The sequence below is a fragment of the Crinia signifera genome, chromosome 5, assembly GCF_055691185.1.
Source record: "Crinia signifera chromosome 5, ASM5569118v1, whole genome shotgun sequence".
NCBI lineage: Eukaryota > Metazoa > Chordata > Amphibia > Anura > Myobatrachidae > Crinia > Crinia signifera.
This window is the reverse complement of record NC_139221.1, coordinates 298,307,171-298,319,913: the sequence shown is the minus strand read 5'-3', so window position 1 is coordinate 298,319,913 and position 12,743 is coordinate 298,307,171. Positions and strand designations below refer to the sequence as shown.

The 12,743-nt window shown below is 46.6% G+C and overlaps 1 protein-coding gene across 9 annotated transcripts in view; it reads right to left on the bottom strand.

Annotated features, from left to right (window-relative positions):
- The window catches only part of ADAM22 (ADAM metallopeptidase domain 22), a 187,295-nt gene extending 175,190 nt beyond the window's left edge, over positions 1-12,105 (bottom strand). For 2 of the 9 annotated variants that reach the window (XM_083189345.1, XM_083189344.1), the window contains exons 1-2: positions 11,731-12,103; positions 9,176-9,333 (exon numbers count right to left, since the gene is read on the bottom strand). In XM_083189345.1, coding sequence (XP_083045471.1) covers positions 9,176-9,333; positions 11,731-11,812 — 240 coding nt within the window. In that variant the 5' untranslated portion in view covers positions 11,813-12,103. Of the gene's footprint in view, positions 1-9,175; positions 9,334-11,730 lie in introns of all 9 variants that reach the window. The other 7 variants (XM_083189352.1, XM_083189351.1, XM_083189349.1 and 4 more) reach the window with 7 other exon arrangements.
- Between the last annotated feature and the right edge of the window lie 638 nt (positions 12,106-12,743).

The following is a 12,743-nucleotide window of genomic DNA, read 5'->3' as shown; positions in this document are numbered from 1 at the left end:
ATTCCAAAACCCACATACTCACAAACAATTACCTATCCTCACCCTTCCAGATCCAGCGAGGCACTCGCCAAGGTTGCCCTCTCTCTCCCCGCTCCTTTTTGCTCTAGCATTGGAACCCATGGCGGTTCAACTTAGATCCTCTTCCTCATTCACGGGTATTAAAATACGTCATCTAGAAGTCAAATTAAGTATGTTCGCAGACGACATGCTTCTTTTTATCTCGAACCCACCCAAATCTATACCAGCAGCGATGACAATTATAGAGCACTTTGGCTCATTTTCAGGATTTAAAATAAACCAAGATAAATCGCACCTCCTTCCTCTGGCCTCCCCTATATGCCAAAACACAACCCAGCATGCAACAATTTACAATATGCACTACTCCAATGAAATACTTGGGAATTATGATTCCGCTACACTTGGACTCACTGTATGTTGCCAATTTTAAGACAATTTTACAGAGTATCGAGAAACTTTTGGACAGGTGGATAACCCTACCCCTCTCATTATATGGGAGGATAACGATTGTTAAGAGTGTCATTTTCCCAAAGATTTCATATATTGTCCAAATGATCCCCTTGACTCTTTCTAAAACAGACCTCACACGCTATAATAAAATGGTCACAAGGTTTATTTGGGCAGCAAAAAAGCCCAGGATGCCTATGTCCAGACTGGTTCTCCCAAAACAAGACAGAGGATTTGCACTCCCCCATGCCCAAGCTTTCTCCCAAGTAGCCATCTTTCGCTACACGACTGACTGGCTTCTTAATAGATCCATATACACAAATGATAACCTGGAAAGGGCACTCTTCCACCCATTCTCACCAGCCGCACTGCTTCATGTACCAAGTAAGGCCATCCCCAATGACATCAAAAATAACCTATTGTTCAAAGAAACATATAAAATGTGGATATCAATTCATAAAGGTTTTGGTAGAATCCCAGGTAGCACCCCACATATTACCTTCTGGGGTAATCCCAATTTTGCTCCGGGCCTAGAGAACCCGCTGTACCTGGAATGGCACCAGAAGGGAATATCAGCCACTTGCAACGTCTTCGACCCAGGAGGCACAATCATATCGTTTGCGGATCTAGCAACTAAATATCATCTCCCAAATACACAATTTTTCATGTACCTACAGGCACGACATTATGCGCAATCTATTCCCAAGGCTTATGTGACACCAGTTCACCCTGACCCAGTGCTATCACTCATAGCCCAACATAATATTTTGGGATACAGGATTAGAAACTTATACCAAGCCCTGATAGTAATCCCGAAAGATAAACTGCACCAAAACTTGGAAAATAGATGGAAGGTAGACATCCCCACCATCCCACCCCTATCAACGATAATTAAAAAACTCCCCACCTCCCTCAAATACCTACAATCAGCCTCCCTTCAAGAGATGCACCTCAAATTTCTTAACAGGGCCTATATTTCACAACAACAACGAAGCCACTTTATCCCAGGAGATTTAGGATTATGCCCAAAGTGCAAAATGAGGGGAGCAGACTATTTTCACAATTTTTGGGGATGCGGACATATAAGAATATTTTGGAGGAAACTAGTTACCTTCTTAAACATAACGTTCACACTGCAGCTAACATACGACCCACTACCATTGCTCTTTCTTTATTTTAGCAATTGGAACTTGGGACCCAATAAAAAAAAGATTATCTCTCTTATTACCCTAATCCTTGTGTTAGCTAAAAGACTAATCCTGGCTCATTGGATAGGAAGAACTTCCCCTTCTTTAGCGGAGTTGAAGAACTCCATTCTCAAGACTCTATTCTTTGAGCGTCAAGCAACGTTAACCGATATAGAAAAGGGTGTCAAGCGCTTCTATGCCAAATGGGAAATCTATATCCTGACCCTCAGTGCCGAGGTCCAAACGTCCATACAGAAAGTCTTTGAGAACACTACATGGTTTTTGTTACGGCAGATCACCTAGGATCTTGAATGATAGGCTAGTATAGTAAATTTCTGTTGTCTTGTCTCCCCCTGTCTTGTTTACCTACCCTTCCCCCTCCTTCCCACCCACCTTAAATCCTGATAAGATTAGTATTGTAAGTTGTTTTATACCATGAGGCTTGAACAAGTATAAACCTATGCTTTTGCAAAATTTTTGACTGACTTGAAGGTATCTCTGCGCTGGTCGCAGATACCTTCTCCAACTGAACTTTCAATGATGAGTGGCTCGGGAGAATTATATAGAAATCACCCGTCTTGTTGCTAACTCCCAGGACCACACAACCCAACTTTGACGTACTTTAAAGTTTATGCGATAGTATAATGTATAGATTAAAACTGAAAAGAAGGAAAAAAAAAAAAAAAAAAACGGAAAGAAAACACCAAGTCAGCCATATGTGATATTCAATGTTTCTTGCCTTTATTGGATTTGTTGTAACATGCATTGTTTTGAAATACTTTCAAATAAAATGTGTTTTAAATAAAAAAAAAAAAAGTTTTTTGGTACTTATGTAATATCTGGGCTCCCGTTTTTCTTATGAGACCGCGTCCGCTCGCCACGCTTCGGGCACGGTGGCTCGCTGCGCTCGCCACACTATATAAAATCAACTCCATGCTTAGTTGGATAGTAGGGGTATCAAAAAATGGGGTGCATTTAACATGGGAGCCCAGATAATACATAAGTACCAGTTTTTTATTATTTGGTGTCAAAAAATCTGTATTTTTTTTTCTGTGAAGGGGCATGCTATTTTTTTTTATGTGCTTACTGCACGTGCATATATATTTAATTATTTTTTTTTATTTATTTTTTTTACACATAACAGCCAGCAGGGGGATGAGAGCCGCTCATTAAATATTCATATATTCACTTCACACTGCTTCCGCTCATTAAATATGCACGAGCGGGACCAGTGCAGCGGCTCCCTACCCAAGTCCACTGCCAGCTCTCCCGGGGGGCAGCTTCTGCTGCCTGTGTCCCCGGGAGCCCTGCTTCTGCCCCACAGTGTCCGGCGCAGGCAGGGAGGCTTCCATCGCCGCATTGAGTACGGCAACATGGAGGACTGGTAGCGAATGCTCCAGCCCTCCGGAATACGGCGACTGTGCAGTGAATCCTAAACAGGATTCGCTGCACATTGCGATTATTGTCTTATGCTGGGTACACACCTGGACGACAAGGGTCCGATCCATCAATCTAGATTCAATTCCGACGACTGGATGTAGATTGTGTGGTGATTGGACCCTTTTCTGTCCTGGTGTGGACCAATACCGATCCGATGCGCAGTCCCGCGGGTCGGTCGTTATTCAGATCCTACCTGCAACAGGTAGGATCTGGAAACGACCATACTCCCGGGTGTAGGCCTCCATCGGATCGGACCCCGCGTCATCGTGAGCGGGTCGGAAGAAACACTGACGACCCGCTCACATCATGCATCGTGAGCACGTCGTCCTGGTGTGTACCCCACATTAGAGGCAAATTCTTTCTCAAATGGACAAAACCATGTGACCTGCAGGTGGGGCAGATATAACATGTGCAGAGAGAATTAGATTTGGGTGGGGTTTTCTTCAAAGTGAGATCTATATTGCAGTGTAGACATAAAGCAGCCAGTATTTACCGTGCACGGAAACAAAATAACTCACCCAATTCTAATTCTCTCTGCACATGTTACATCTTCCCCCCTGCAGTGCACATGGTTTTGTCCATTTGAGAAGGAATTTGCCTCTGTGAGTGAACCAGAATATGGCCCTTTATACACTGCAATTTAGATTTCAGTTTGAACAAACACCCCACCCAAATCTAACTCTCTCTGCACGTTACATCTGCCCCACCTGCAGTGCAACATGTTTTTGCCCATTTGCATGATTTTTTGCTTTGCTAACAAAGCTGAATCAGGCCCGATAAAAAAAGTGTCTGGTTTTTATCAACGGCCAATCAGCTCCTACCTGTCATTTTTCAAACCAAGCCTGTAACTTCACAGTCTATCTACCCGTCATTCTACTAATGCTCAAACTTCTACGGATGCAAAGTCAATATCCAGACGTTCTCCGGCCAAAACACCTTAATTATAAGACACAAAGGGGGATATTCAATCTGGGATCACGGCTGTCGATCCCCACCGACAGCCGTGATCCGGGCCCGTTTGCGGTCAGACCGCAAAACGACAGACGGGATTCAATGTCCCGCCTGCCGATGGGCGCAAAGGGGGAAAAGGGGGAAAGCGAAAACGGCCATGGATTGTCGATCTGTGGCCTGGATAATGACAATCCACGGCCGTTATCGGCAGAACGGGCCAGACAGCTTCTGAAGTCGGGCCCGTTCTGCCGTGATCACGCATCAATGCTGTCGCTAATGACAGCATTGAATAGGGAGCTGCCGCTATTTCCCATGTCGGAAAAACGGCAGCAGATTGCATACCCCCCAAAAGCTTAAGGATTTGAGAATCTTCATTACACTGAAATAGGACAAGCTTTATGTAGCCAATTACCCCACTCTGATCAGTAATGGGAAGCAATCCCCCCTCAAGAGAGATAAAGTAGGGCAGTTGACCAAAGCAACCAATCAGCTTCTGTTATTTCAAAGATTTTGGGCCTGATTCATAAATAAACAAAATAAATAAAACAGGCAAATTCCGCCGATGCCTGGATAAGTCTACTCCTGCTAATCCTAGTGGCTGCATACAGGACAAAGTTCTGGGAGTGTGGGACCAGCGCCGGGTGACAAGACAGGGGTCGGAGCAATCTCCTGCACTCCTCCCTCCCTCCAGCCGGCAGGAGATTGCTCTGACCCCTGTCTTGTCACCCGGCACCGGTTCCACACTCCCTACCACTCGCGGCATGCCGCCTCACTACCCGCTCAGGCTCCCGGCAGCAGTCCTGCACTTCTCCCCCCTCCAGCCGGCAGGAGATTGCTCTGACCCCTGTCTTGTCACCCAGCGCCGGTCCCACACTCCCTACCACTCGCAGCATGCTGCCTCACTAACCGCTCAGGCTCCCGGCAGCAATCCTGCACTTCTCCCTCCAGCCGGCAGGAGATTGCTCCGACCCCTGTCTTGTCACCCAGCGCCGGTCCCACACTCCCTACCACTCGCAGCATGCCGCCTCACTACCCGCTCAGGCTCCCGGCAGCAATCCTGCACTTCTCCCTCCCTCCAGCCGGCAGGAGATTGCTCCGACCCCTGTCACCCAGCGCCGGTCCCACACTCCCTACCTCTCGCAGCATGCTGCCTCACTACCCGCTCAGGCTCCCGGCAGCAGAGGTCTTGCATCCTGACCTCCTTCCCCTGGTCAGACACCCACATGTCAAAGTAGCTGTCCCTTGGCTCAGGCACCCGGGGGATGTGTTTTCCCCTCCGCACCCCCAACTTACACCCAGGTCCCGCCTCCTCTCCAGACCAATACCGCTAGTCAAACTTGGCGAAACAACAAAGGGCATCACGAATATTAATACATATCACAGGACGACAGCTTACATTCAGACCAATGTAAGTATACTTCGCTGCGGGACCACTGTGAGACTTTATGCGGAAATGTAAAATGTGAAACATTATTGATACATCAGGAAGAAGGACAAAAGCCTTGAAAACGGGATGTCAGCGCAGCGGTAAGCTTTGATACATCCCGGCCTACAGGCTTCTCTCTGCAGTGCTGTGTGAGGAATCCGTCACAGATCCTTCCCAGCATGCCCCACGGCCGGGCCATCACTCTCAGACCCGGAAATCCAGTGATGGAGCCGCATTGCAAATAGAATGCTATGGGCGACATGCCATCTTCAATAGAGCTCCAAATGTAGTGCCACCCTTTATAATGCCTACCAGCCCAGCGCTCTAAAGCACTGGGGACCTTATCTGATTGTCCTAAGAAGGGCAGGAACCTCGTACCCTCCAACAGCATCCGGACTGATCATAGACTGACTCATGATAGACAGTCATATAGTCGACCACTTATGGACGACAGTCAAAAGGTCAACAGGGAAAAAGGTCGACATGCATTATTTTTCAAAATTTTCGAGCCGACATGTGCCGACAGGCGGGATTTCATGCCCTACCATCCACTAGGGCGTGGAGGGAGAATAAAATAGTGTGCTGAGGCACCGAGCCCGAAGCATGGCGAGCGGCACACTTAGACAGTGTCCATGTGTCGACCTAGACACCCTAAAAACATTATAAACGCATGTCGACCTTTTTCCATGTCGACCTTTTACCTGTCGACTTTTGACATATGACTGTCTATCACGAGTCAGTCTATGTTTTATACCATAACCCCCTCCAACATGACCCATTCCATTAGGTACAAAATGCTCTGTTCCTGGACTTCCCTGCCAGTGGCAGTTACAGAGGTGGGGCTCCAGCACAGTCCAAAATTCAAAGAGGGGGGTCACATCAACTGCCAGTGAATCCAGGACAGTGATGTTTGGGGTGGCAGTAGGTGTGGCTCCCCTTTTTGAATATTGGACTGTGCCGCAGCCCAACCTCTGTAAGGGTGGGATGTATTAATATACATCGCCGCCCTTCGCTGCCCGCCCGCCGCAATGCCAACACATATGCAGCTGGCATCACAGTGCGGTAACGGAGACCCTCCGCGATACCTGTACTGTGGTGTGCGGGGGGTCTCCGTTTCCTCCCTGCCGCCTGAGCTGCCTTCACGCCGGGGACAGCTAAGCAGGCTGTCCCTGGCGCCTCCTCCTCCCCCTGCAGCCGAAAGGACGTCCGGCTGCGTTGCTATGGCGAGGAAGGGGTTAGCTTCCGGGGTCCAGGAGGACCTGCAAGAAGGAAAGCCCAAGGGAGGGGGAAAGGGAGGGTTGGCGAGGTGGCGGGGTCGCGGCGAGGCGGCGAAAAGAAGCCCATAGGCTTCTATAGGGTATCGCCACCCAAAGGTGGCAATACCCTGCCCGCCGAAATCTGTGCGGCCAGGTAATAGGAAACTGGGGTTTTACTGCACTTTCCCTTTAGTACATCCCGTCCTAACTGTCACTGGCAGGGAAGTCCAGAAACCGAGCATTTTGTACCTAATGCAATGGGCCATGTTGGAGGGTATGGAACCTTGCAGGGCCAACAGTATGTAAAGTAAAAGAAGGGGGTTTGCTACGCCGCACAAGCTATGACCAATCTATTTAACCAGAATTCAAAAAGGAAAACATACGTGTGATGCTATGGTTACCCCATCCATGCTTATTATATAAATAGGACGTGGGATAATGTGTTCTGGTGGTGCTCCCTTAGAGTTTTAATCATTAATGAAAAACAAAGGACAGAAAGAAACTCTCAGAGTGTGTACACACGGTTCGATGTTCTGTGCGATCCGATGTACGATTCGATGTTTTGTCCGATTGTTACTTTTCCCCTTTTTTTTTTTTTTTTCTCTACTCCTTAAGATATGCCTTAAGATATGCTTAAGATTTTGACTTTTTACCATACAATTTGCTATGCGATTTCCTATTTGATTTACTATGCGATTTCCTATGTGCCTTAAGATTTGCTTAAGATTTTGACTAAGCGATTTTGACTTAACAACAGGATGACTGACAGGGCCCTGGAAATCGTATAGCACATCGCATCTTAAGCATATCGCAAGGCATACGATGCATGCGATATGCTTGCGATTTGTGCTAGATAGAGTGTGCTGCCCACTCTATCTCCCCTCCGATCTCTCCTTAAACGGGAGCGCGCATCGGGCTAGGAAGCCCTTACAATGCATACAATCAGTATGCGATATGTATGCGATATGGCTTCCGATGTTGATGATATCGTCAACATCGGAAGCCATATCGAACCGTGTGTACACACTATCATTGTTGTTGTTGATCATGTCCGTTTTACTAAATTTAATTAAAAGATTTTAATATTTGTTGATATAGATACTTATATCTTGTAAATAACAATCAGTGCCCCAACAAAGAGAGTTTCTTTCTGTCCTTTGTTTTTCAGGGCCAACAGTATCACAGATCTACAAGACCACTATAACCTATACCCTGTTCTCATGCTGTGCAGCACTGGGTGAGGATTCTCGGACATTGAACTCTTTCAGAGCCAACATCTCTGCGAGCAAAGTTCAAAATATCCTCTGAAAATGCCGGCGTCTCTCACATTCGTTATAAACATTCAAATAAAAAATGTTGTGTAGAAAAAAAAAAATTACATTTCCTATATGAGGTAACATTACAGGTCATACAGATGAATACAAATGTTTGTGTGGCAATTTTCACACCTATTTTGACAAATTCACTTGTCACTCAAAGGGTTAAACATGGAGGCAGTTTTCTCACGAATAGTACACGACAAGCCCTGATCTCCTCCAGCTCTGAGCGGGGACAGACCGACACACTGCAAACTGTTTATATGAAGTTGTACAGCTGAAAGCCACAGCAGCTGCACAACTGTACTTGGGTTGCAGAACATCTGCGGGTCTGAATGGCCCCTGTAATACAAAGTTACCCTGCTCTGACACTGCGGAGGGCAAACCTTATGCTTATCCGATGTTTGCTCACTTTTCATACTTTGTTGAAACATTTTTAGAAGCTTTTATGCTTTAGAACTGGGAAAACACTGGTGAGCAGGAAATGAAAAGGACAAGGCCGGGTCCAGCCCAGAATATTTAAACTACACATCCCAGCATGCCTTGCCATAGTTTTAGCATTACATTGGTTCCCCCGGCACACTGAATAGTTTTAGCAAGCAATCTTGAACACTACATAGTTTTAGCATTCCCTAATATCAAAAATGTCGCAAGGCATGATGGGACATGTAGTTTCACCACAGCTGGAGGGCCATAGTTTGGACATGCCTGCCCTTAGGGGTACATTTACTGAAGTGAGAAGAGGCTGACAGCAGTAACTCTGCCCCCCACATAGTGCAATTGGCACTTCCAGAAAAGTTTGGCAGTTCCCTTTCATTAAACCCAAAGACTTCACATTGATGAGGCTGCTGCTGCTGCTGCAGGCCGTACTTCCTAGCAATACGCCGTACAATCCAGTCTATATTGTGTATGTCACACTGGAAGAGAAATCACATGACCAGCAGGAGCGGAATACAGCGCAGCTTTCAGCGCGTGCCAGTGAGGATGTGATGCTCAGAATCCAGGACACATCTTATTAATGCAGCCTACATATTTCTGCTGCGTACTGTAATTCAGCTTATTGACGGTAATCTCCTGGCAACAACACAGGTGTATCAATAGGATGTCCAGCTCATAGGTGCATATAAATATTACCTGATCCTGTTCGCTGTCCACTCTGACCCGAGTGCTGAGCAACCCGGGTACGGTCTGGTTATCCCTCTCGCTGCTGAAGATCAGACGCATGGGGACGATGTCTTGTCGCCCCAAGAAACTGTTTTCTTTCTTCCTATGCATCTCTGTCATCCAGGTGTCTGCAGAGGAGCAAAGATAATATCACATAAAATACAGTTACACAACCAGGTAAGCTTCCATCACAAGTGCTCCGGTGGCCTGCAGTATGGAAACAAGACACGTGGTCATCTAACTAACCACCACAAAGCAACCTGCTCACTTTTGGGAGAGATCTATCACTAATAGGAGAGAAAGGGCCTGATTCAGTTCTGCTTGCTAGGTTGCGTATATTCGCTGCGTAGAGAGCAGGTACACGCCACACCTCCGAACGCACGCCGAGCTAATCCCCCTACTAGCATGCGAGCGCAGATGTGTATGCTTACACATCCACTTGCATGCAGCTGCACGGAGGAAAAATCATTCAATGGTCTGAATTACCCCCAAAGTGCGAGAAATGAAGAGAGAAAAAGTATCAATGTGTGATTCTGCACAGTTACTCATAGTAAATGTTATATGCCCCTAATAATAGAAGTCACCAAAGTCTAACGTGACCTGCAAAATAGTAAAACCGTTTTCGAGTCTACATGACCCCTTCAGCCAAGAAATATACAAGTTTCCACTAAGTTTACACCTGGTTGAACTTATCCACCGATAAGAAAGATGTTTGTAAAGATGAAATAATTCAGCCCAGGTAACCGCAGGAAGAACTAGGTAGTACAGGTGTGGAGCATGACGAAACGCGTCCGGTTTGGAATAGTTGGCAAAACGCACCTCCTATTAATTAGCAAACAGGCGCAGATGTGGCCAGATTAGGACGGGAGGTGTTGGCGGCTTCATGGTGATGGTAAAAAATGCTTCTATAAAGTCGCAGAGAGCATGTCATAGGAAGAGCGAACAAAAAGCAAATACTGTACAAACTTTATAACTTTCGAAGTACAACAATCATAAAGTATCATTCCCTTGTAAGGCCTACTGGGTACCATGTTTTATTAGTGCTGCTCACAGAGTTTGCGGAAATCCGGCAAATAGATTGCAGCAACATTGTTTTGAAAATAATTATGAGGAATCGAGATGCATTTGGCCAATCAGATGTGGCCTCCGGTCATCATCATTGGTTCACACCTTGCAACATAAGTCTATTTCTGTTGCAAGTCTCCCCCCTCCAGACACATGTGCGTCTTCTTACTACTTAATATGGCACGCAGTTTGCGTGAACACGGCTTTGCTGTGCTCAGACCGCATCAACATAACCCGTCCAAACGCTCTCTTGGCCTCCTTCGCACAAGGGGCCATAACTGACAAATGCCACTTTGGGCCAGATGTACTAAGCCATGAAAAGTGACCAAATGGAGAGTAATAAACCACCAGCCAATCAGCTCCTACCTGTCATATTTCAAGCACAGCCTGTGACATGGCAGGTAGGAGCTGATTGGCTGGTGGTTTACCACTCTCCATTTTGTCACTTTTTCAAGCTTAGTACATCTGGCCTTAATATCTGCAAACCGCTGCTGTGCTAAACTCTGTGCATGCACCTCAAATGTTCAGGATGTTTGACACTGCTGTAATTCATCCTGTTATGTGCGTTGGCTACACACAGGAACTGTATATTATATGGCTGTTGTAACCAAATTTCCCAGGCATCAGTCCACATGCGGTGCTGAAACAACACGTCCCACCATAGTCAGCAGCCTAAGGGAATCAAACACATTCTTACTGGGAACGCTGTGTGCATGGTTATCACCACTAAAAACTAACTGGGCCTCACTAGAACCAATTTCCTGGCCCATGTACCCTCTATAAAGCAGGTACAACACGCTGCAGTGACTTAAAGCACAATAAAAGTGTAATTTAGCCACATGCAGACCCACAGATGGGATGATCAGGCCCAGCAAACAGAAGGGTATATGTGTGGTCAGCATGAAGTACTCTGATTGGAGAGTAGTTGAGAGATGCAGATTTGTTATGCTAGAAAGATCATTACGGCCATATCAATATATGCACCCGTATTGGGGAAATAAAAATAAAATGATCTCCATATGTATCAAATACGATGACCCAGCACAAAAGCATATCATGCATAATTCTACTTTGAAAGTGATAGATACAGTGAATCGCCTGCCAGCAGAGGTGGTTGTGGGGGGGCGGGCTAACACCAGTGATACAGGGACAATATTATACATAGGGACCAAATATAGGGGAACCACACAACCAGGTGCTATTTCCCCATCGTGGCAATGCAATGCAGAAAGTGATGGAACCAGGAGCACACATGCACAGTGGTAGGTATAGCACATTGCTGAGGCGTGATGGAGGGGAGATTAGGCCACTGCATCAGAGAAGATACATCACATGCAGGTAGCAGCCACTACAGCCCAGTTACACACATGCACTGATACTGTGTGTGTACAGGAGAGGGATGAGCTGCTATACATGCAGCAAATGCCTGCAATGGGCTTACCCCAGGTGATGGGACTCACCTGCCTGGGAGCTGGCGTGGACCAGATACAGGGATGCGATCATGCAGCATATCCTTGGAGCCCAGCAATCTGCAGTATGCATGGTTGTGTATCAGAGCGATGTCCTCATGGTACCAGGGGCTTGTGCTGGGTCTCCCTGCCTGCTGCTGCTGCTGCTGTCACACGCTCTCCTGGTGGTGCTGCTGCTGCTGCTGCTGCTGCTGCAGCATTATTGTGCTTCCCTGGCTTCCATATAGTGCTGCTCGTCTCTTGTGCTTTTACTGCATTGGGTGGTTTGATGGAGATGCGAGGCACCAAGCACCTCCCAGCTCAGGTTTCCTCATCCACATGCACAGCCACATCCTTAGATCCTGCAGAGACAGCCTCCTTCCAGAGACCTCCTCACAGCACACTGGGAAATGTAGTCTTACTGGTGCTGCATTATTACACACCGAGACCCCTTACCCTGCTGGTCACCTGCCCAGATTACCACCAGTGTTATTATATGTCACTGGCAGGTGGATGATTACACTGGTACTGCCGGGGATAACACATGCAGCAGCAGCAGCAATCACTGACAGGACAATGCAGAGTACAACATCATAGGAGGGGACCAGCATCCAAACACAAAGGCATAATAGCATCAGTATAACGCTCTGGGTCCCATATATACAGTAGGATATATCAATAACGGGCAGAAGGGAGGGCAACACACTGCACATTGGGAGTAATCGGGATCACCACCAGGTGGCTGGAATTCCTACACTATTATTGGGACAAATGTTTTGCTGTTTTATCACTGACAATTCAATTTGCACATTATTATATTATGTCTATCATTTTCTAGAATGCAATAGAGAAATGAGAGATTCTGATTGGTTTCTATGAGCAACACCACAACCTACTTTCACTTTAATACCCCTTTCACATCGGAAATGCTGAGTTGCACCCAGGACTTGGACACAGGTCCGGCCCAGGAGCGACCTAACATTTGCAATGATGATCCCCCACATCGACCTGGAAATAAGCCAGTT